The sequence below is a fragment of the Pleurodeles waltl genome, chromosome 4_2 (assembly GCF_031143425.1).
Source record: "Pleurodeles waltl isolate 20211129_DDA chromosome 4_2, aPleWal1.hap1.20221129, whole genome shotgun sequence".
Taxonomy (NCBI): domain Eukaryota; kingdom Metazoa; phylum Chordata; class Amphibia; order Caudata; family Salamandridae; genus Pleurodeles; species Pleurodeles waltl.
This window is the reverse complement of record NC_090443.1, coordinates 513204157-513226280: the sequence shown is the minus strand read 5'-3', so window position 1 is coordinate 513226280 and position 22124 is coordinate 513204157. Positions and strand designations below refer to the sequence as shown.

General features: G+C 43.1%; 1 protein-coding gene across 1 annotated transcript in view; it reads left to right on the top strand.

Moving 5' to 3' along the window:
* Window positions 1–22124, top strand: part of HMCN1 (hemicentin 1) — a 1093576-nt gene that overhangs the window by 302681 nt on the left and 768771 nt on the right. The window contains exons 8-9 of the mRNA XM_069232006.1: window positions 2554–2817; window positions 6686–6830. Coding sequence (XP_069088107.1) covers window positions 2554–2817; window positions 6686–6830 — 409 coding nt within the window. The remainder of the gene's footprint in view (window positions 1–2553; window positions 2818–6685; window positions 6831–22124) is intronic.

Sequence of the window (22124 nt, the reverse complement as noted above, 5' to 3'; positions counted from 1 at the left end):
AGCTCACCTTGACCACCGGCGGATCCATGAAGCAAAATAATTGCCCAAATAATCTATGTAATATATGCAATGTGTCTCACGTTTGTTTCTATGTTTGCTGTGCTACGTGTGGTGTCAGAAGGTATGCTGATTTTATTAGAAGTGTTCACCCCTACCATTGGCATGTATTAGCCCACGAGTTATGAGACTATGAGGTGGTGTTTAGAACATGTATAAGCAGCACAGACTTGTGGCAATTCACTATAAACTTGTTGGATGAAAATGCTCCTGCATACATTTGGAAGACTAACCCTCTCATGTCTATATATTGCAAATTACAAAGCAATGAACACCAAAAGTTACAATCACCTTCCTATATGAGGCATGCAGAATAATTGAGCGCTATCAGCGCCAACATAACTGCAGGAGTGGTATCAAGAAGATAGATCTTTGGCCTGATGAATAGCCTTGGGGATGGCTTGAAACATGTTGACCCTTAGGAAGGCAGATACATAGTTATCGTCTCCTTCCTTTCCCCATTTTTAATCATACCAAGTAGAGGTCAAAATCAATAATTATTTACCTACTAGTCAGGTATTTTAAAGGTTTCCTGTCTATATAAGGTTCACCCCCACTCCTATTTCTTTCATCATTTTACACTGCATTAATAAACCTATGTGCTCCTGCATGTTTCGTAGGTTGCAGCATGCCCCGTTCCATAATGGAACCGGATGGACCTGATGATGAAGCATGCCACCAAGTGGCCACCCTGGTGGAAGAGGGCTATATAAGAAAACAAGAGTCTTTTCTTTACCTTGTGGAGGGTTATTCCAAAGCAAACTGGTTGACTCCCTCTGTTTTTGAATCAAATATGACTACTAGGGTCCACCTCCTCCAATCAACACCACAAATTAAGCACTGAACAGAGCAAAACACAAAGTTCTGGCACACACTCATTTTTAGGTCAGGTCTATAGCCAGCTTTCCAAAGTGTCTTAAAAAATGATTACACACAGGGGCTTTTGGTCAGCCCTGTTTCTCCATTGATCTTTTGAAGTGTTATTCTCATTTTGTTTCAGTCCACCACAACATACAGGCTAACCAGTGATTTAAATGGGCAGGTACTGTCCGGTACTGAGTACCCGCACTTCATTTATTTGAAAGGGAGAGTAACTGCACTTCTCAACACTGCTGCAATACATTTAATGCTTTCAGGAGCAAACAGGTACTCTAAAAAATGAGTGCCTGCACTTCTATATTTCCATTTAAAGCACTGAGGATTACAGAATGGGTAAGCCCACTTCAGCTATTGGTTATCTTGCACTGTGAATGATGGCATTTTGCGTGGTCACAGCTGACGGAAAGGAAGTGCACTACAGTGCGAAGGCTGGTGGTAGGCTCCTAGGCCACTCCTTTATTTTTTTATTTTTGTACATATGTTGGTAAAATGAATAAACACGAAAAAATGCCCACACTTATTCAAGGCCAGACCTACTGACTTTGACAATACTTGTTTTTCTTTTCCTGTGCTCTGTTATTGAAGTTCAGAGTGTTGTTATGGCCTCATACCCAGGACAAGAGCTTGTGCAGCTCAGCAGTTGCCGAGGTTCAGCCAACATTTACTAGCTTGTCAGCAAATGACAATGTCTGATTAGAATATCATGCAACACGGACATGAGAAGCCAACAAGATATCATCACTCTGCAGTTTCTTGGCTGCTTGCACAAGGAGACCAAAAGTAAATATTGTGAAAAACATCCTGCTGGCCAGTGGAATGCTCGACTCTTTAGGCCTTGATGACCAAACTCTTGAGGTGAACAACTTTGGTCCAGCACAGTGCCAGGACGCCTGGTGCATCAAGGAATGTTGCCCACAAGCGTAGTGTATATTACATAGACTTGTCCTCTTTCATTAATTTAACACTGATTTAATGCGAAATACGCGTCTCCTTATTAACCCTGTTCTGGTCATTTTATTATAATAGCCTCTGGCTGACAAAGTATGACAAAGGACAAATGACATGGGCCCTCGTTACAATAGGCTTGTCATTCCCAATGTGGTCGGTTACCGACGCTATCAGGAATCGTGAGAGCTTCAGAGTTACAACTCCCGGTGAAACTGCGGTCGAAATTGTGGAATGGGCGTCAGATCAGGAATTACAAATCCCCATTTACTCAGAGAATTCCCAGTTTTCAACCCAGAATCCCCTTTAAATCCTCGCTTCTCATGCTTAATGATTAGCAGGAATAATGAACTACGGGAGTGAGGAATTAACACCCCCTTCTTCCAGGATCCTCGTGATGAGGCCTGCTGAATGTTTTGTTCATAAACACTAAGAAGTGAGAAATTAGTCACTTAGTCACTACAGTGCACTGTTACCAGCCACTGCACCAGCCAGCTCAGTGTATTTCTTATAGGCAGTATTTATATCTTGGAATGCTATTTCCGTTATTTCTCTCAGTTCTCAGTCAAAAATAAATGATGCATATATATGTATGTGTGGATAGATAGATATGCTATTTGTTTTGTAATATGTTGCCTGTGATTTAACCATACTTACTTCTGTTGTTTACAGGAATACCTACATATGTGCTGCTCAACACCACTGGCATTTCCTCTCCCGCCAGAGTTGACCGCCTTGAACTTCTGAGCACGTCAGGAGGTCCACTAAAAACGATTCCCGTGAAGTACTACCCGGACCGCAAGCCCTACGGCATATGGAATGTCACAGATTTTGTGCCCCCCTCAGAAGCCTTCTTCCTTAGGGTAACTGGCTACGACAAGGATGACTTCCTGTTCCAGAGAGTGTCGAGTGTCTCATTTTCCAACATTATTCCCGGTGAGATTTCCAGTGATTAGCCCATTTTATTTTACACCTTACTTTTTATTTCCCAATAAGGACCGAACAAATACATAAAATGGAATATTCCAAGTGGAGTGGTAACTAGGAAATCCAGAGAGCTCAATAGTACAGACATGGCATAACATAAGAGTTGATCCGTGGGAGTAGAAAGGCATTGTAGTTGAAAATTTTAACATGACAAAATTCCTCTCTTATAGGTGTTTGTTCCTATTAACCTATAATCAGACAGTTCTACTTCTGATTCGTAAGGAAGTATCCTCCCATACATTTACCTTATTCTCTCAAGTCCTCCACAATCTTCTCATCAGTTGAAACTCTTTCAGTACGCAGCTTCTCAGCTAATAACCACACTTGTAGGATGGACCATTCGTTGCAGCCGGTGTGTAGCATTTCGTAGGGAAAAGGAGAGAAAGCCACCATTTTATAGCTCATTGTACCCCTTGTAGATCTGGCTTGACAGCACAATTGTCTGCAGAGCTATTGCTATGAATACTTTAAAATATACAGAGTGGACATTGGCTTCGCCCTTAAATATTTTTTTTCCACCACATGTTGTTGGCTCTCTGGTGTAACAATGTACCTCCTGTAGAGTGCTTGCATATATATATATATGCAATACACGAGGGACAACTTTACATCTCCAAAATACACTGAAGCATCACATTATATTGTTTTACATCATATACACACAAAGCAATCATTTTCTGTACTACAGGAAGCGCTTTTCCATCTCTTAGGACTCAAAATCAAAGCCAGACGTATTGACTTTCCTAAGTTTGTTTAAAATCTTGGGTGTAAGCCCACCATGCAGTTCCTAATTGTTACATTGACCTCCCTCATGACTGTCCTTTGCCATAGTTGCACAGCCTTATTCAAATAATTAGTCAACGAGAAGGGATGCGTTTGAGAAAAGATTCCGAGCTAAATGAATGTCTTTCCAAAGGTGGTTCCATGTCCTTGCTGCAGCATAAGGCAAAGTAAAACAACACCTACTTTAGTATCATTGGATCGACTAGTGATGGGAAACATTTTCGGGATAGTTTTCAAAAGGAGAGCTATGTATATTAAGAAGGAGATTTGCAATATATTTTGTGCCTCCAATCATAGGCAATGAAAACTGATTAGTAACAAGATGATATGGTTGACTTTCTCACATTGGTAATTAGCTGTCACCTGGAAGGGGGACTTGTGTATTAGTGTGAAGACTTGAAAAAACCTGCAAGAATGATGTCTCCCTGAACAATGTGTGAAAGAATCATAGCCTTGGCGGGCAATCTTTAATTTATATAAGGAATTATGAGTTTTAGTATTTCTAATAGGCAGTGTTCTTAGAAGTCGGCTTTTGGTATCCTCACGGTGTGAAGCTGCAACATCAGATGTTCACCCAAAGAGAATCAAAGAGATGTCACATCTGCAAGTTGGGGGGGAAGAGGTTCCAAGTGAGGAGATGTTTTCGAGCCAGCTGTGAAGAGGTGGATTGTCTTTTAATAACAGAAAAATAAATTTAGTGCTGGAGGGATTTGATTTAAGTAGAATGAGCTGATACAGACTTGTAGATTGTACATGAGTTTATTCAGCTTCTCAGTGTCAGATGGTCCAGCCACCCTCAGTGACAGCTTTATGTACTTGCGGCCTGAATACTCCATATAAAGGATAATGGGATGCAAGCATGGATTGGTTCCTGAATATTGAGTCATAACAGGGTCAGCAGGCGGAGCATCAGCCCTGCAGGATTTCATCTGTTACACTGACCTCTATGCCTGGTTAGAGCCTGCTGGTCATCTATGTAAAAGCCACAGAGGTCAGGCAGCAAAAACAAGACTTGACATTCCTTTGCTATAGCTTTGAAATAATTCTGCTTCACTCATAATAATCTCTGTGTTGCCTGCTAAGAATTTCTTTCAGTAGCTCAGAAAAGCATTTTATGTTTGTCCTATGAATGAGATGGGCAATGAAGTGTCCAGTGTTTCTTGCCTCAGAACAGTCAAAACACTTGGTATTATATCTGATCCATCAGCGTAAGGTTTGCAATGATGCAGTAATGCAACACCTAGTAAATTTTGCACCTCACAGTGGGCCGCGCATTACAATCTCCCCAGTAATCCCGATTCAGACAGTAACAAGACTTACTTTTCTAAACTGAGATCACTCGATCCACAGTAACACCACAGATTATGAATATTTCAACTCGAGATTCCACCTCCTAAAAACTGGCAGAGCGTCCAGGGGAAAGTCCATTGGGAAATGAGGAATAATTTGGGGGCTGGACCATAAATACAGAAGCCTGGGGTAATTCCTCATTTCTCAGAGATCCCTCAGGGCCCCTCATATAATACTGGGTTACTAACCTCACATACCGTGGAGTTACCAATACAAGGGAATTGGTTAAAACAGCTCAATATTGGCCAATTTTAATGAGCGCATTATTTCCTCTCCAAAATACCACAAGTCTCAAAACGGATCCCTAAATATAAGTCATTCTTTTTTTGTGTTACCCTTATAATCACAGTTTCAGCATCTAGTACATTTAGCAATTGATGTACTTATTCCGTTTATGCTTGGGTGCTAGGTCTGTTATTACATATGTTGTTTATTTTCTCCCGTTTGGTGATGTTCCTATTTGATTCTGTCCAAAATCTATTTCTATATATCTCTCTCTCTCTCTCTCTATATATATATATAATAGCTTTACAACTTTGTAAAAGTACAACAATGTAAAAAATATGCTTTGTAAAGGTCAACACGTCGCGATACATACGTTGTAAAAGGCATGCCTTGTAAATTCTGATATCCTCCACTTTTCCCATTGTATGCACATTGTTGACACCCACCTAAAACCAGTTCTTTTCTCTTCAATATCAAAGATGGATTACAGTATGCTTTTTCTTTGTATTTGTTTAAAACCGTCTGCAGTTGTGGTGCTCAGTTAAGCTGCGATGAAACATTGTAGCTGCCTTTGATGTGAGTGCCTGCTTAGGCAATTAGTTTTTTACTTGTCTCTTTCACAAACAATTACAATACAGTACATGGCACAGCAGCAGGAGTTGATACAACTAAAGCAGCCATGTATGTAACATTGTTATTGAAAGCATATAGCGGCCATGTTGAGATCCAAGCATGTTTACTCTTTATTTTTGAGGCACACGTTTGCAATAAAAAAACAATACAAAAATAAAGAAATAACTTGTCAAGGCCAGAGCTAAAGGCTTTGCCAATGCTTGTTTTCACGTTGATACTATCCATTGCTTTGTGATTATTTGTACTTATGCTTTGGGTTATTTGTCTTGTTATGTTCATACTGAATTGTACTTTGCTCTTATTTTGCGTATGCGCTGGATTCTTTGTTTTTTTCATTTTTATTCTTTCTGGAGATTTTTTATTTGTACCTGTGCCCTCAGTTCTTTGTAGTGAAGTGGTCATGCACTTGGATGTTTTGTTCTTATCTGTGCATGTGATGGAGATTTGTTTTTGTTTGAGTGTACTCTGCAGTGCTTCGGTCATGTTTTCCATTCAAAGCCTCTTGTTCTTAGTTGCTCACGCACTGATGCTTTGGCCTTATCTTTGCATGCTATGGTGATTGGTTTTATGTGTTCATACTCTTCAGAGATACATTTTTTTATTGGTTGGTACTTTCTGTGTTGTGCTTAGCCAGATTGTTGAACTGTCTACTGTATTCAATTACACTGCTGGGTTCAGCCTGGTGCCAGCAACCTTTAGACAATAAATTGGTAGCAACATAATAATAGTAAATAGTGTTTTCATACTTCCATGAGTATCCAACACATGTAAATATTAAAAATCAAATATGCATTAATACTCATGGTAGTTGTTTTTGTTTGTGCAGATTCTCCAAAAGTCACAATGCCTGCAAAAACACCAGGATACTACTTGCAGCCTGGGCACATTTCTTGTGACGTGGACAGTCTCATACCCTTTACTCAACGATTTAGTCGAAATGGAGTTACATTTGGAGTGGACCAATTCTTTAAGTAGGTGACAATCACACTCTTACCTTATTTCATCCTAAATTCAAAAATACCCAGAACCCTTTTGTTTAGGAAGGCCTTTGAGATGCATACTACCATGCAATACGATTGAATGTAATGGACTATTTCATGAGTGCCATTTTGAGTGTCATTTCAGAGCCTATGGTTTTTTTGTGCAAATTTAAGTGAAAATATTGCTTAAAATACACAATATCAACTAATCTAAAAAATCGAGGATCTCTTTCTTGAACTTCATTTAAGGAAAGCATGTTGACTTGCTTTGTTTACTCACTGCTGTTCAGCACAGGTATTACACCCATCTTAGGGCAAGGCCCATGCAGGCAGTGGCTGTAGTGAGTTATGGAAATGGATGGTGCCAATGCTGGAAGTGATCAGCAGCTTCTTTTATTTTTTATTTTTTTTAAAGATGTTTTTTATTGAGTCAAATACAAGAACATTAACTTAACATTGCCAGGACAGAGATATGCAGTTGTGAATATATATGCATAAGGAATATTGTACTTATAAATGCATATTGAACATGTAAATGAATTAGGAATATACAGCAATATAGTATCAAAGACTCAAAGTTTGAATAAAGGAAGAAGAAAGAGAGAGGGAGAGGGATAGGAGCCATAGGTATATAAAAGGGAAGCAAGTGATAGCCATGTGGAGAGAGAGGTAATAGACATTAGTTACAGCGAATGTAAGATAAGTATATATAAGAAGAAATACAGGAAATATATTGAATTTTTTTTAAAAAGGAGGAGAAAAATCCATTTCCTTCGCAGTGCGTGAGAGATAGTTACTTAATGGCAACCATAGCTGATGACGTTTGAAGAAAGTTCCTGTTGAATCAAGCTTGTAGCTGTCAAGTCTATGATGATAACATACAGAATTCCACCACTGTCTGAGAGTAATGTTCTCCGAAAATTTCCAGTTAGAAGTAATAATAGAGATTGTAATAGAAAGCAAAAGTTCCACCAATTTTCCAAGAGGCCTGAATGAACTCCAGATATCGTGTAAGCCACCCAAAAACAGTAATTCATATGACATTGGTAAGGAGATCTGAGCTATTGCTGAAATGTGAGACCATATTGACGACCAAAAAGTAGATAGGGATGGACAGGAAAAAAACATGTGAAAGTCAGTACCCTGCTGAGTGTGGCAGCGCCAACAATTGTCATTTTGTGCAAGTTTGAGTTTGTAAAGGCGTACAGGAGTGTAGAAAAGTCTATTATAAAAAAAATATAGGGTCTGTGTGAGGCTTGCAGTGCGTGCAGTGGAATGTATCTTATACCATATTCTATCCCATAAAGAAGTTGGCCAAACAACACCAAGATCTGATTCCCAGTCTAGGTGAAACAGATGTTCTTAAAAGTTTATAAATTCCAGCTGCCCTAGGATAATTAAAAGTTTCAATCAGGTGTGGAGATCATGCAAGAGAAGAATGATTATGATGTATTAGTTTATTGAGGGCCTCTTGGACTTTAGTAGAAATAATTATATATTGGGATTTCATGCAAATAGGGAGATTATAAATTGCTGAGAGAGTAGTAAAAGGGATGATAGAGTCTTTATGATATAATTGGGAAATGAGAAGAATACCTTTAGTCATCCAAGCCTTCCAACACAAGGTTTTACCTTGTTTCCTAAGCAAACTATTGTGCCAAATAGGAATGTTAAAGAATTGATTAATGGGGGTAAGATGCGAAATAAAAAAAGGTTTCAGTAAGTTGACTGAATGGGAGATAGTGCTGGGCAACCAGAATTTTGGGAGGTTAGACATAAATATAATGTGTTTATGGGAAAAGGGAGAAATAAATGTTTCTTCCAAAGAAAACCATAGCTTTTGAGGGGCATCATTGAGTGTAGATAAATAGGGATGTATTTGCTTAATGCCAAAAGATTTGTGATAAGTTATAAAGTCAGGGAAATTAACTCCACCTTGTACTTTAGGAAGTTTTAATTTCGAGAGAGAGATTCGGGATTGTTTGCAGTTCCACAGGAACTTGGATAGAATTTTATCAATTGAACTAAAAAATAGTTTAGGTATCTTAATAGGAAGCATCATAAGGAAGAAGTTAATGATAGGGAGAAGCATCATCTTAATGGTGTCCAAGCAGCCCCAACACGTGAGATATAATGGAGACCATTTCTGTGTGAGATCTACAAGCTTTGCAGATAAGATTTCTAAATTAGTCCTTAATGTATCCTTGAGAGTAGTGCAGTACCATACCCCCAGGCATTTAATCTTAGAAGAATTCCAAGATAATCCTGCATCAAGGAATACAGAGCCAGTGCAATGAGCATTAAGTGGTAAGACCACTGTTTTGTCTACATTAAGTTTATAGCCAGATACATCAGAATATAAGTTGAGCTCATGCAGGAATGCAGGAAGAGAAGTGTCAGGGTGAGACATGAACAAAAGAATATCATCAGCATATGCCATAAATTTGATGTGTGCATTATTAATATGAAACCCCGTAAATTGTTCAGACGTTTTTAATTGGTATAGAAAAGGTTCGAGAGCCAAAATAAATAGTAAAGGAGATAATGGGCATCCCTGACGAGTACCCCTTTTAAGAGGGAAAAAAGGAGATCGGATACCGTTTGTTATAACTGAGGAACATGGTGAGGAATAAAGAATGGATATAAAATGTCGGAATTTAGTACCTAGTCCATGCCATTCCCATGCTTTCGACAAGAAACCCCAGTAGACCCTATCGAAGGCCTTTTCCGCATCCAATGATAAAGCTGCCAGAGGAATCTTAAGTTTAGATGCCTTGTTATTAATATTTTAAAAAGTACGGGAATTATCTGCTACATTTCTATTAGGGATAAAACCAGATTGATGAGAATCATTACGGTCAGGTATATATGGGAGTAAACGGAGAACTAAAACTTTGGCATAGAGTTTACAATCAGTATTAATTAAAGATATGGGTCTATAATTTTTACAGTCAGTCGCATCCCGATCTTTTTTGGGAATAAGACAAATCATGGCCTCCGTAAATGAGCCAGATGCAGAACCTGACATTATAAAGTGATTAAGTAATTGAAAGAGTTTGGGGAAAAGAGACTTAGCAAACTGAATAAAGAATTCTACTGTGAAGCCATCTGGGCCTGGAGCCTTACCCTTGGGGAGAGATTGTAAAGCTGTATATAGTTCGGTAAGTTTTAGGGGTTGGTCTAAAGATGAGAGGTCAATCTGCAATGGGTCTCTTGGTTTGAGATTAGAGAAATATTGGTTGAGAGATTCAACTGTTGGTATGTGTTCTGGAGTGTACAGGTCCTTATAGTAAGAAGTGAAACACGATGCTATATCTTTATCTCTAAAGGTGGGCAGCAGCTTCAAAAGCAATATTTTGGGCACTTGTACTTATTTTGTTTTTACAAATTAAGCATTGCCTACAGGTCTCCATTTGTAAATTTAAGTCCATGGGCTTGGTGTAATGTGGGCCTTTTCTTGTGTGCATGTTTTATTAGTATATATAATGGTTGTGAATATTAACATACAGATGTCCCTGGCATGACCTTTCATAAATATTTGTGTGTATGATTTATAATAACAAATCACTAGCATTACCTATATGTCTAAGCTAAGTTTACCTGTACATGGCTGCAAACATTTGTGATAATGTACAATGGAGTACTCAATATGGAACAAACCCCTCAAAGGACAACCCGAACCCCAGCTTCTCTTTCTTTGTTCAGGTAATCTAGAGGGGACATACATAGATTTATTAATCTATCTATTTTTACAAAGTTCCACTCTACCAAAAGGTGTCAGTGCACTGTACAGTAAAACAAACAGTTATAAGGTGAAACTCTTATATGAAATACATAGTGAACTATCGACAATCCGTAAAATCTGAAAAATATTAACGGTTCATCATTACATTTCCATGCATTTAAATGGGACCTAGATTAAGATGATAAGATAGGAGCTGTCAGAGGGGAGGAAATAGAGAAAGCTGGATGAGAGAGACAAGATGATCACTAGCTATGAAGATGTAGATAGAGGGACTAGAAGAAACACGGAGGAGGAACAAAGATGGAATAAGCAAGTTGCAATAGAATTAGGAGGAGGAAGAGGAACAAAGGGTGAACAGATTTTCCGGATAAATAGATGTCATACTGAGGTCACAAATGTAGTAAACACTGGAAAAATTAGTGGTAAGCAATGGGGCAAGAGTAGAGTAGAGGTGGTTTAGGAGGTAGCATAGAGCAAAGAAGAGTGCTCCTGGCCAGGTCAACCAGAGACCGTTCTTGTGAGATTCCTTGTAGCCCAAACCTCATTCTGAGGATAGAAAAGTCAAACTACTTTGATGTGTTGGTATTTTTCAAGATTTATTTGTATTGATTTGGCATTGGTCTGCTGCCTACTTACTACTTTTGTGTATAAAAACTAGAGATGCAGTTGTGCTCACTGAGCTGATTTTGAACTTGAAACTACATGGATCCTTTGTTGCTGAACTTTTTTCAAGGGTTCAAGGGTCTAAAGGCTGATTGATGTCATCTTCCTCCTGGGTGGCCCTAGGCCAGTGCCCTGATGCAGCTCTATTAGTCTGCTTTGCTGCTTCTCAGCATACCACCATCAGCCCCAAGAAGTACTTACTGGATTTACAGAGACTCTGAAGGAGATCTCAGCCCAGTATACCCCTCACCACAATACAGTGATAGAATGCCATTAATTCGACCCCAGCAACAATAGATGTTTGCAAACATCGCCTGAGTTGCTTGCATCTTCATTGTAATGAGCTGCTCTAGAAATCAACCATGCAATTGTATTTGAGGTAATTGTAATTTCCCTGACAGCCATCTCACTCATTGCGCCAACTTTTATTATTTTTATTGAATTTCTTTGCTCTCTTGCTGAGCATAGTGGTCCATCACCTGTGTGGTCCTAGTCAGAGCCAGGGACATTTAGTCCACTCTGACCCATGTGAGTTTTTGTGCTGTATACATTGTGCCCATCAACATGTCCAATGCTGATGTACTTCCATTGAATCCTTACTTATATTTGCTTGACTTGCAGGCACCTGCCTCTCTGAAAACAAGAGCAGCCCAACTGCTCACATGAAACTCATTTTGTAATATAAAATACTGCAGAAAGCACTGTATCAAATTAATCATATGACAAGATGATTATTTTAGGGCAATATTCTTTCTGTCAGACCTGAGACTCAGTAGTTAACACAAGCAACCAATAATTAAAGTAACTCTTAGGGTACATTTATTCATGAATGCATAAGAAACACAAAAAAAAGGCTTTGTAGTGGAGCAAAAGGAAAGTAGTGATTAGTGCACCCCTAGTGAAATTGACCAACACCAAAAACTAAAGGTAATATCCAAATTGTAAACTGGTGTATGGAACACTGTTTCAGACAGCCATGGTACTTTCGGACACAGTCTCAACACAGGAAAGTTCCTATGTGAGATGAACACGCAAAAGTCTGTCTTTACACAATGTCGACGATGTTTGGACACATTACACAATACCAGGGTCTCACCAGAACACAAGGAATAACCCGGGGAACTGTTATGAAAAAGTAAATACAAATTAATAATGTGTTATGTGAATATATAAAGTGAGTGTAGGAAAGTGCCTCTTTGGACATGGTCACCCCCCACTTTATGCATGGTTTCTGGTGTAATTTTGACTGAAAGGGCACTGGGAGCATGCTAACCAGTTACAGATCTCTTTCCCCCAACACTGCACAGTCAATTTGCAAAACCCTTAGCTCCCACTGTAAGCCCCTAGTAAATGGTACCCTGGTACCTAGAGCCTAGAGTACTAAGGGAGCCCCTAGGGGTTGCAGTACCAATTGTGCCACACTAAAGGACCCTTCACCAAGCACAGGACAGGTTGCCATTGCAGGCTGCGTTTCTTTGCGTAGACAAAAGTGAAAACAAAACATGCCACCCAGCCTATGTGCCATGTCCTTTAAACACTGCTTGCAAAATATGTAAGTCACCCCTCTAGCAGGCCTTACAGCCCTAAGGCAGGGTGCATTTATATTACATATGCAGGCATATCTGCATGTGCAGATATGCCCCTGCTATGTCTTTGTCGATTCCCAGACATAGTATGTGATCAGGAAAACTATTTTAAATGCATGTGCTGGACACTGGTCAATACGAGTTTCCCAGCTACATGATGGCTTCTCTGAATATAAGAATATTTGGTATCAAACATCTCAGATTAATAAACTCTCACTGCTGCCAGGGAGGAATTTATTAATAACTGCACCCAGAGGGCACCTTCGAAGTGCTGACTGACTGACCAGTTCAGCCACTTTAGACACGTTTCTGGTCATCCCATGGTGAGAGCCAGCGCTCAAAGCCTACACTCGGCGAGGGTGTTAGCACCTCACCAAGGCAAAATGGACATTCTAGTGCTGGGAGCTTCAAAGGCGTAGTCTCCTTTGTAATGCAACTGAGGTCTCTTCAGATGTCTCAGATGACCGATGACCCCCCCCCCCCATCCTGTCCCACTTTTGGTGGCAGAACAGGTGTGAAAATTAGTCAGATTAGGAGGTGTTTCCACTTAATGCCAGACCCACTCCTAATGTGGACGAGCTGAAATGGACACTACTTTTTAAATTCCTCCATCTTGTTTGGAATGAATTAGGCTGCTAGGATTAGGATTAATCCAATTTCCCAGCGGAAGTGGTCATAAGAAGGTTGTAGTCACCCTAAAGGTGGTCAGCCCATTGGTTACCACCTGGCACTCCCTGTAACTCCCCTAAATTGAGTATTTAGGTGGCACCCCTAAACCCTAGAACTCAGATCCTGATGACCTACAATGAAAAGGACACAGAGTTGCACCTGCAGAAGAGGAAAAGAAGCAGCTGACTTGGCACCAGACCCATTGGCCTGCCTGCTGACCATGACGAACTCTGCCCAAAAAGATGACTCGTCCTGCAGCTGAGCCTCCTAGAAAGCCAGGAGGACAGCCTACCTTCCACAAAGTCTCAGACTCCCATGAGCAGCAACAAAAAAGGGACTCTGAAAATGCAAAGACCCAGCACCTAAAGTGGCCTACATACCAGGCGTCCATAGCCCAAGGTGAAGCAAACTAACGGTGCCAGCAAGGTTCCCCACCTGTCCAGAGTCTGAGTCCACCCAGGTTTCACCTGTCTTGGAAATTGCAACACTTCCAGCAACCACTGCACCCATTGCCCACAAACCACCCTGAGGTGCCAACAATGTCCCCCAGCATCCCTGAGCTTGAATCCACCCTGGTTTCCTGCTGGACTCCCCGACGACGTCTGCAGCCTCAACACACAGGACCTCCTGACTGTGAGTGCTTCAGGATGGAAAAAACAGACGCCTAAGGAAACCCCTGCATCCGTCGCCCCTGGGCCCTGGATAAAAGGACCAAAGGTGCACCTATGTCCCCGAGCACCACATGTCTACAACCCACCTGTTAGCCACCCTGCTGAGCCCCTGCATCCAGCCACCCCAGTGCTGCCCAGAGTGACCTGTGGGTATGGTTATCGTCAGTTATGATCAATGCCCAGTACTTGCCTTAACTCTCTGAGATTGGCCTCATAAGTCGTTGTTAGACATGTATTTGCTGAACATTGTTTTCCTCCACAGGTTAACATGGAACTCTAAAATTGCACTGTCAATTTTTGAAACTAAAGTATTTATGCTTGAAAACAACTTACCTTATGATGAAGATCTTAGGTTTAAATTATACATAAACAAAGTATTATTTTTCTAAATTGGTCTCAGATTTATTCTTTGAGTGTTTATCATTTATTGCCTCGTGAGTACAACCAATGCTTAGCCCTACCCTCTGATAAACTACGCTCCCACACTACCATAAAATAGAGCATTAAACCTATCTACTTTTGCATCTGCAAACCAATTGGGGATCCACTGGACTCTCTGCACTGTGTACTTTGTTTCAGTACACCATCTAGAGCAGTGGTTCCCAACCTGTGGGCCGGGGACCCCTGGGAGTCCGCGAAGCCTCCTCAGGGGGTCCACGGCTGCTTAAAACATTTAATAATATTAGGTCCCAGCTTTCAGTAATGACTCCTCGGGGGTCCCAGTGTTCCAATAATGATTCACTGGGGGTCCCCGGGCTCCAGTATTGATAAAATGGGGGTCCACAGAAGTCAAAAGGTTGGGAACCACTGATCTACAGAACCAGCTTCCTACTTTGGTGGAACAGCAGTGGGGTCCGAAATTTTTTATTTTGCTGATACCACTTGGTCAATAAGTGACTACACGAGTAAACCCCCAAATTGCCTTTAGTTAAATTGCATTTCTGAATTGGGTATTTTTTTCAAATTCTTAAAAGAAACTGTTAGGGCCCTGTATCTTAACAGTTTAAAAAAAACTTACTTTAGTTAGGACTGTAAAAACTGTGTTTTTTTCTCTAGCCCAAAAAGGTCCCAACTTTCGAATAAAAATGGGTACCACAGAGGATGTGGATAAGAAGCTCAACCTTACCCCTTACATTCAGCTTTCTCACAAACAGTTAAAAACCCTATGTAAAGGGTACAAAATTAAAACAAGCTCAAGCCCTACCTCTCAACAGCTCCAGGAGCTGTTAGCAGAGTATGAGCAGGCCCATCCTACTTGTGGAGCCACTGACCCTGTAGATCAGGGCCATTCAAGTGAAGAGAAGGATCTGGACCCTCCACTTGAAAGAGTGGAACCTGCACCCCACAAACAACCCAAGGTTCCTAGAGCATCCCCCTCTAGTGAGGATGGCTCAGGTTCCTCAAGGTCCTGTGAAGAACTCTGAGGAAGAGATTGTTTAGAAAGATTGGCTCAAAGAATTGCCCTGGAGGACAGGACACTGGCCATAGAAAGAGAAAGCAGAAATGGGCTTATCACCCATGAATGGTGGTGGCAATTTAATACTTAGGGCCAGAGTAGGGCACTCTGACTCTAAAATCCCCACACAGATTACCCCAAAATAGGAGCATGGTGATGATATCACCAAGTGGTTCGCAGCCTTTGAGAGGGTCTGTGTCCAGAGATGTTAGAAAAAAGAACTGGGACTCTCTCCTTTGGGAACTTTTCTCAGGAAAGTGCAGGTATAGACTCCAGACATTGAGGCAGATGCTAGGTCCTATGACATCATGAAGGATACCCTGATTGATGAATTTGGACGTACTCCTGCGGAGTACAGGATCAAATTCAGGGAGAATCGCAAATTCCAGAGCCCTTAGTGAATGTTGTGGACTTCTCAGTGAAGACACTAGGTGGCTAGGTGAATGGTGATAATGTGCATGATTATTAAGGGCTTTATAATTTGCTGATGAAAGAGCATATGTTGAGTAATTGTGTTCAGGAGAAAGTTACATCATTACCTGGTAGAACTTGGTCCACTTTATCCTCAAGAGTTGGGGAAGAAGGCAGACCACTGGGTCAAGGCAAGGGTGACCAAAACATCCACTGGTGGGGGAGTCACAAAAAGGATGCCCAAAAAAGCCCCCCACAAGGGAGAGAGGGTCAGCAGAACAAGAATAAAGAGTCTTCAAAAGCCCCCAAAAACCTGCACAGGAGGGTGGGCCCCAAGACTCTTCACGATCCCGGGGTGGGTACAAAGGGAAAAACTTGGATCCTAAAAAGGCTTGGTGTCTTGATTGCAAGTCTGTACCCCACAGACAACCCAAGGATCCTAGAGCATCCCCCTCTAGTGGGGATGGCTCAGGTTCCTCAAGGTCCTGTGAAGAACTCTGAGGAAGAGATTGTTTTAGAAAGATTGGCTCAAAGAATTGTCCTGGAGGACAGGCCATAGAAAGGGAAAGCGGAAATGGGCTTATCACCCATGAATGGTGGTGGCACTTTAATACTTAGGGCCAGAGTAGGGCACTCCGACTCTAAAATCCCCACGCAGATTGCCCCAAAATAGGAGCATGATGATGATATCACCAAGTGGCTCACAGCCTTTGAGAGGGCCTGTGTCCAGAGATGTTAGAAAAAAGAACTGGGACTCTCCTATTTGGGAACTGTTCTCAGGAAAGTGCAGGTATAGACTCCTGACATTGAGGCAGATGCTAGGTCCTATGACATCATCAAGGATACCCTGATTGAGGGATTTGGACGTACTCTTGAGGAGTACCGGATCAAATTCAGGGAGAATTGCAAAATTCAGAGCCCTTAGTGAATGTTGTGGACTTCTCAGTGAAGACAGTAGGTGACTAGCTGAAAGGTAATAATGTGCACGATTATTAAGGGCTTTACAATTTGCTGGTGAAAGAGCATATGTTGAGTAATTGTGTTCTGGAGAAAGTGACATCATTACCTGGTAGAACTAGGTCCACTTTCTCCTCAAGAGTTGGGGAAGAAGGCAGACCACTGGGTCAAGGCAAGGGTGACCAAAACTTCCACTGGTGGGGGAAGACCACAAAAAGGATGCCAAAAAAGCCCCTCACAAGGGAGAGTGGGTCACCAGAACTAGAATGAAGAGTCTTCGAAAGCCCCCAAAAACCTACACAGGAGGGTGGGCCCCAAGACTCTTCACCATCCCGGGGTGGTACAAAGGTAAAAACTGGGATCCTAAAAAGGCTTGGTGTCATGATTGCAAGTCTCTTGGACACCAAACTGGAGACTATACCTGTCCCCACAAATGAATGCCCCTAGTGCACCAGCAGTAAATGCAGTGGTAAGTCTCCAGATGGGATTCCAGGTAGGCCCTGACCATGTCAGTAAGCCTACCAGGAGCAACTTTAGTTTCAGAGGGTGGGGTAGATGTAACTGCCGTGGCTGTCTGGCCCAGTAACCTGGAAAGATAGAGACAACAGTCGCATATCAATGGGATTAGGGCTGAAGCACCGAGAGACACTGGTGCCAGTGTCACCATGGTGACTGAGCAACTAGTGTCCTCAGATCAATATTTGACTGGCAAGACATATACAGTCTTCAGGGGTGATAATCAGGCTAAGGTACATCTCATGGCGATGGTATCATTAGAATGGGGAGGGGTTGCTGGCCAGAAGAAGGTGGTGGTATCTCTTGCAATACCTGTGCAATGTCTGTGAGGCAATGATCTGGAGTCCTAAGCATGGGCTGAGGTTGAAAGAAAAACCCTTACAGCAATGCTGGGCATCCCTGAATGGGTTTGTGTAAAAACAAGAGCACATAGCAAGGCCCAGGGTGAAAAAGTAGAGTTGGAGCCTGGCATAATGGCCCAACCTACCAAGAGGAAAGGCAAAAAGTCTGGGAAGACACACTTCCAATCAGACACGAGACCAGGTCCCCTCTCCTCGGGGAAAAGACCTGCCACCCCCAGAGGGAACTGAGCCTCAGGAGCTTGGGCCTTACACGGCAGAGATCTTAGGAACAGGGGGCTCTCTAGGGAGGATCTGTGCCAGGGACAGAGGACCTGTCCCATTCTTGAAGGACTGAGACAGCAAGCTGCTGATCAGGAAAAGGGAGATATTAGTGTCTCCCACAGAACCAATTGACAGGAGTGACTCCTGTTCACTGGGGCCAGAGACCCCAAACCTGTTGCCGCTAGGAGACTGATAGTGCCTCAGCTGTTTAGAGAGTTTCTCCTCACTTTGGCCCATGATATCCCCCTAGTTGGGCAACTTGTCCAGGCAAAACCATGGGGTAGGTTGAACCACTTCTACTGGCCAGGTATGCCCAAGAAGGTGAAGGAGTTTTGTAACTCCCATGCCACCTTTCAATTCAGTGGTGAGACAGGTGGCCACCCAAAGGCCCCCCCTCATTCCACAAATTGTAACCCATGAGTCGGTTTTGCCTGGTTTGGGACCAACACACAACGTTTGATTCCACCAAGCCCCTCTGGAGCCCTTAGTCACCCTCCCCCATATGTGTTTTGCCCTCCTAGTGCATATTGCACTAGTGATCATTTTACCTCTGGATCCACCCTTATGGCAGAAAGTTGATGTGCTACAAGAATTTGTGAGGATTCAACCCCTTTGGATAGGCATAGAGGGTATATGAGGCCACCAATAGGGTGACAAAATAAACATTAGTTGGGCAGAAATAAGACTGTTAGATCAACAAGCAGGGCTTTGTCTTTCGGTAATGCCAGCAGTTAGATTTGAGGTCTCGTGGCAATGGGCAGAATCCTATCATTGTATCTGCTGTTTGTGGTGCTACAGTAGGAAACAGCGCCAAGTTGGCATTCGAATCTGAATCTGAATGAGCTGCTCCAGAAGAGCTCGATGGGTTCTGCATTGTCCTGCTTCTATTGAAGTTACTGATGCCATTGTCGCTGCTCTGTCCTCAAGTACCTGCTGCAGCAAGGGTGCAGTCGCTAAACTCAGTCCACTGCCTCGTCTGCGCCTGCAGGATGGCTTCTGGGTCCCTTCCACTCTTCCATTCTTGTGAGGTCCTATGTGGGCGGGTGGTGAGCAGTAAGGTATTGACATTCTAGCCAATCCCAGACAGCCTCTGGAGTATCGAAGAATAGTGAACGTTCCTCCTGTATGATCTTCAGTCAAGCCGGGAACAATAAAGCACATGTGAGCCCTTCATTACGAAGCTGCTTCTTCACCAATTAGTATGACGTACGGCTTCTTTGTGCTTCAAGTGTGTAATCAGAGAAGGTCAAAACTGTCGCATTATCCACAGGGAGAGGAGTCATTTGCCTGACCTTCTGAAGAAGATTACGGTCTCTGAAGTCCAGAATTGTTGCCACTATGGGCCAGGGTGGTGCACCGAGAAGGGGGCGGTGGGCTGGCACTCTATCTGCTCGCTCGACTGCAAATATCTGGGACAGGCCCTGCGGGCACGACATGTTGGAGCCAGTCCTCTATAAATAGTGTTGGATTCTTTCCTTCCGCCCCCTCTGGCATTTCCACAGTTCTGACATTGTGGCAGCATCCTCGGCCTTCAGCGTTTTCAGCCCTTTCATGAAGCATGTTGATTAACCTTTGAAGTTCTTTAATGGTAGCAGTGTTGGAAATCTGTTGTGGGCCCATTTCCGATATCATCCCCTCTGCAGTACGGACTGTCTGCTAATTTGCGATGATAATCTTACTGTAGTCGTAGGTCCCTTGCTAGGGAGTCTATGCGGTGTTCATTGGCTGTCCACAAGTATCCTATTGCCCTCGGAATCAAGTCTAGCTTATTCCTTTGGTTGTGGCTGGTCGATGGGGGGAATACAGTCTGCTGCAGTTGGCAGGGAAATGTCCACACCATGACTGTGCTGTGGATGTGCCTCGTCCTGTTGAGTCACTGAGCAGTTTGATTGTTAAGTGTTGCAGTACCGGTCCCAAAAGGGGAGTTTCCCTGGCCGTGGCCACACCAAAGTTGCCTCCTATTGGCAGTGTCAGTTAAATAGGTTAGCCAGTAGAGCACATTTCACTAACAAGGTTGCTGAATGGTCTAGGCCAGATCCAAGTGTTGGGTGCACTACAATGGTGGTATGTTGTGTTATCAATATAGATGCAGAGGGGGCGTGGCCAGGATGGCGACCGGAGTGGACGGCTAAATCCGACTCCACTCCAGGCCCTTCCATGATCCTGCACTAAATGTTCTAACCCTGCCAAATAATCTGGTGATAAGTGGGTCCTGATACTAGCTACCACCTACGCAGCAAAGCCGGCAAGTGAGAAGCTGGCAATGTGGACGACGCGGGCGAGTCAAGGGAATCGGGCCTGCCTGCCAGTAAGAGGTTGCTGCGAGGAACACGTGGCCCAGCGGTCTGATCGCTTGGAGACCCACGATCGCTGACCTCTGCTCAAGAAGGGAGGTTTCGAGCGCCTCCAGCTCACATAGGAAGGGATGGCCCCACATGGTGAAACCGGAGGTGCCTGTTGACCTTGCCTGAAGAGTCTGGATGGGTAGAGCAGCCGGAGGAGCCCGCGCATTGCTGCTCTCCATGCTCCTACCGCCTTAAACCCAAAGACTGGCCCCATGGGCAACTTACATCGAACCTTGGCGTGAAGTAAGGAGGATGAATGGAGCGAGGGGCTGCAGTACTCCTGACTGGACACATGCTTCATTAATCCTGCCCGCACCATAGCACTGAGAAAGAAACTTGGATGCCATCTAAAGCACGGAAGCCCGTCAGTCCTGGCCTTCATATTTATACCAATACCTGTGTGCTCTGACTTGCACTGGCTGCGTTAGCCTACCACTAAGTCCCTCTGCCCACCCTGGTGACATCAGAATAGCATACATGGGCAGGTTCACCGAAACGGAGATGGGTCGCAACAAATCAGACTGACCTGGGGCAACTGGCTCATCACTCACAGATAAACAATGGGAGCAGGCTCTCCTAGTACTGAAGATTATCTCCATGAATGCTCACTACAAATATACAAAATTTGACTACCTGAACCACACTTACCTTACCCTTGCAAGACTGACGACAATGTACCCAGGAGTGGAGGACATATGCCTGAGATGCCAAGCCTGTGACGCTGACTTTTTACCCCTGGTGTGGACATGCACCCTTTACTGCATCTTTGCAGTGAACAAATGGATAGAAGGTCTTCACATCACCATCAAACTCTGAATCTGCATGACCAAATGAGTCCTTCAGAATGGTTATCTCGGGTTGTATACTACCCTCCCTTTCAACAGTGAATTTGTCTTACTGACACGATGAAGCACTGGAATGGATCAGATTCTTCCTTACCGGGAGAATACAGAGTGTCAGACTACCACCATTCACATCGGAACCCAAAGAAACATGCTGCGGATCATCACTCAGCCCAACACTCTTCAACATTTACATGGCCCGCTTGCCAAAATCATCACGCAACACAGTCTAAACATTGTCTCCTATGCCGACGATACCCAACTGATCCTCTCCCTGACTAACGACCCAGCAAAGGCCAAGAGAAATTTCCACAACAGAATGACATCAGTTGCTACCTCAATCGACGCCAGCTGCCTCAAACTCAAATCGGACAAGATGGAGCTCCTCGTACTCAGCTCCTCCCCCTCTACCTGGAGCGACTCCTGATGGCTCATCACCCTGGGAAATGCCCCTGTCCCCACCAATCACGCACGCAATCTAGGCATCATCGAGGACTCCTCTCTGTCCAGGACCCATCAAGTCAGCGCCATCTCATCGTCATGCTTCCACACCCTTTGACTACTTCGAAAGATCTTCAAGTGGATCCCCACAGAGTCTTCTCCCACCTCAAAGACGTGCATGACTCCCGATCAACAAATGCATCACTTACAAGTTTCTAACACACAACTTCAAGGCACTACACAACATAGAACTGGCTTACCTCAACCACCGCCTCACCTTCTACTCACCCAACAGACAACTCCATTCTTCCCAGCTTGCCCTCGCAGCCATTCCCAAAATCTGAAAAAGCAAAGCAGGGA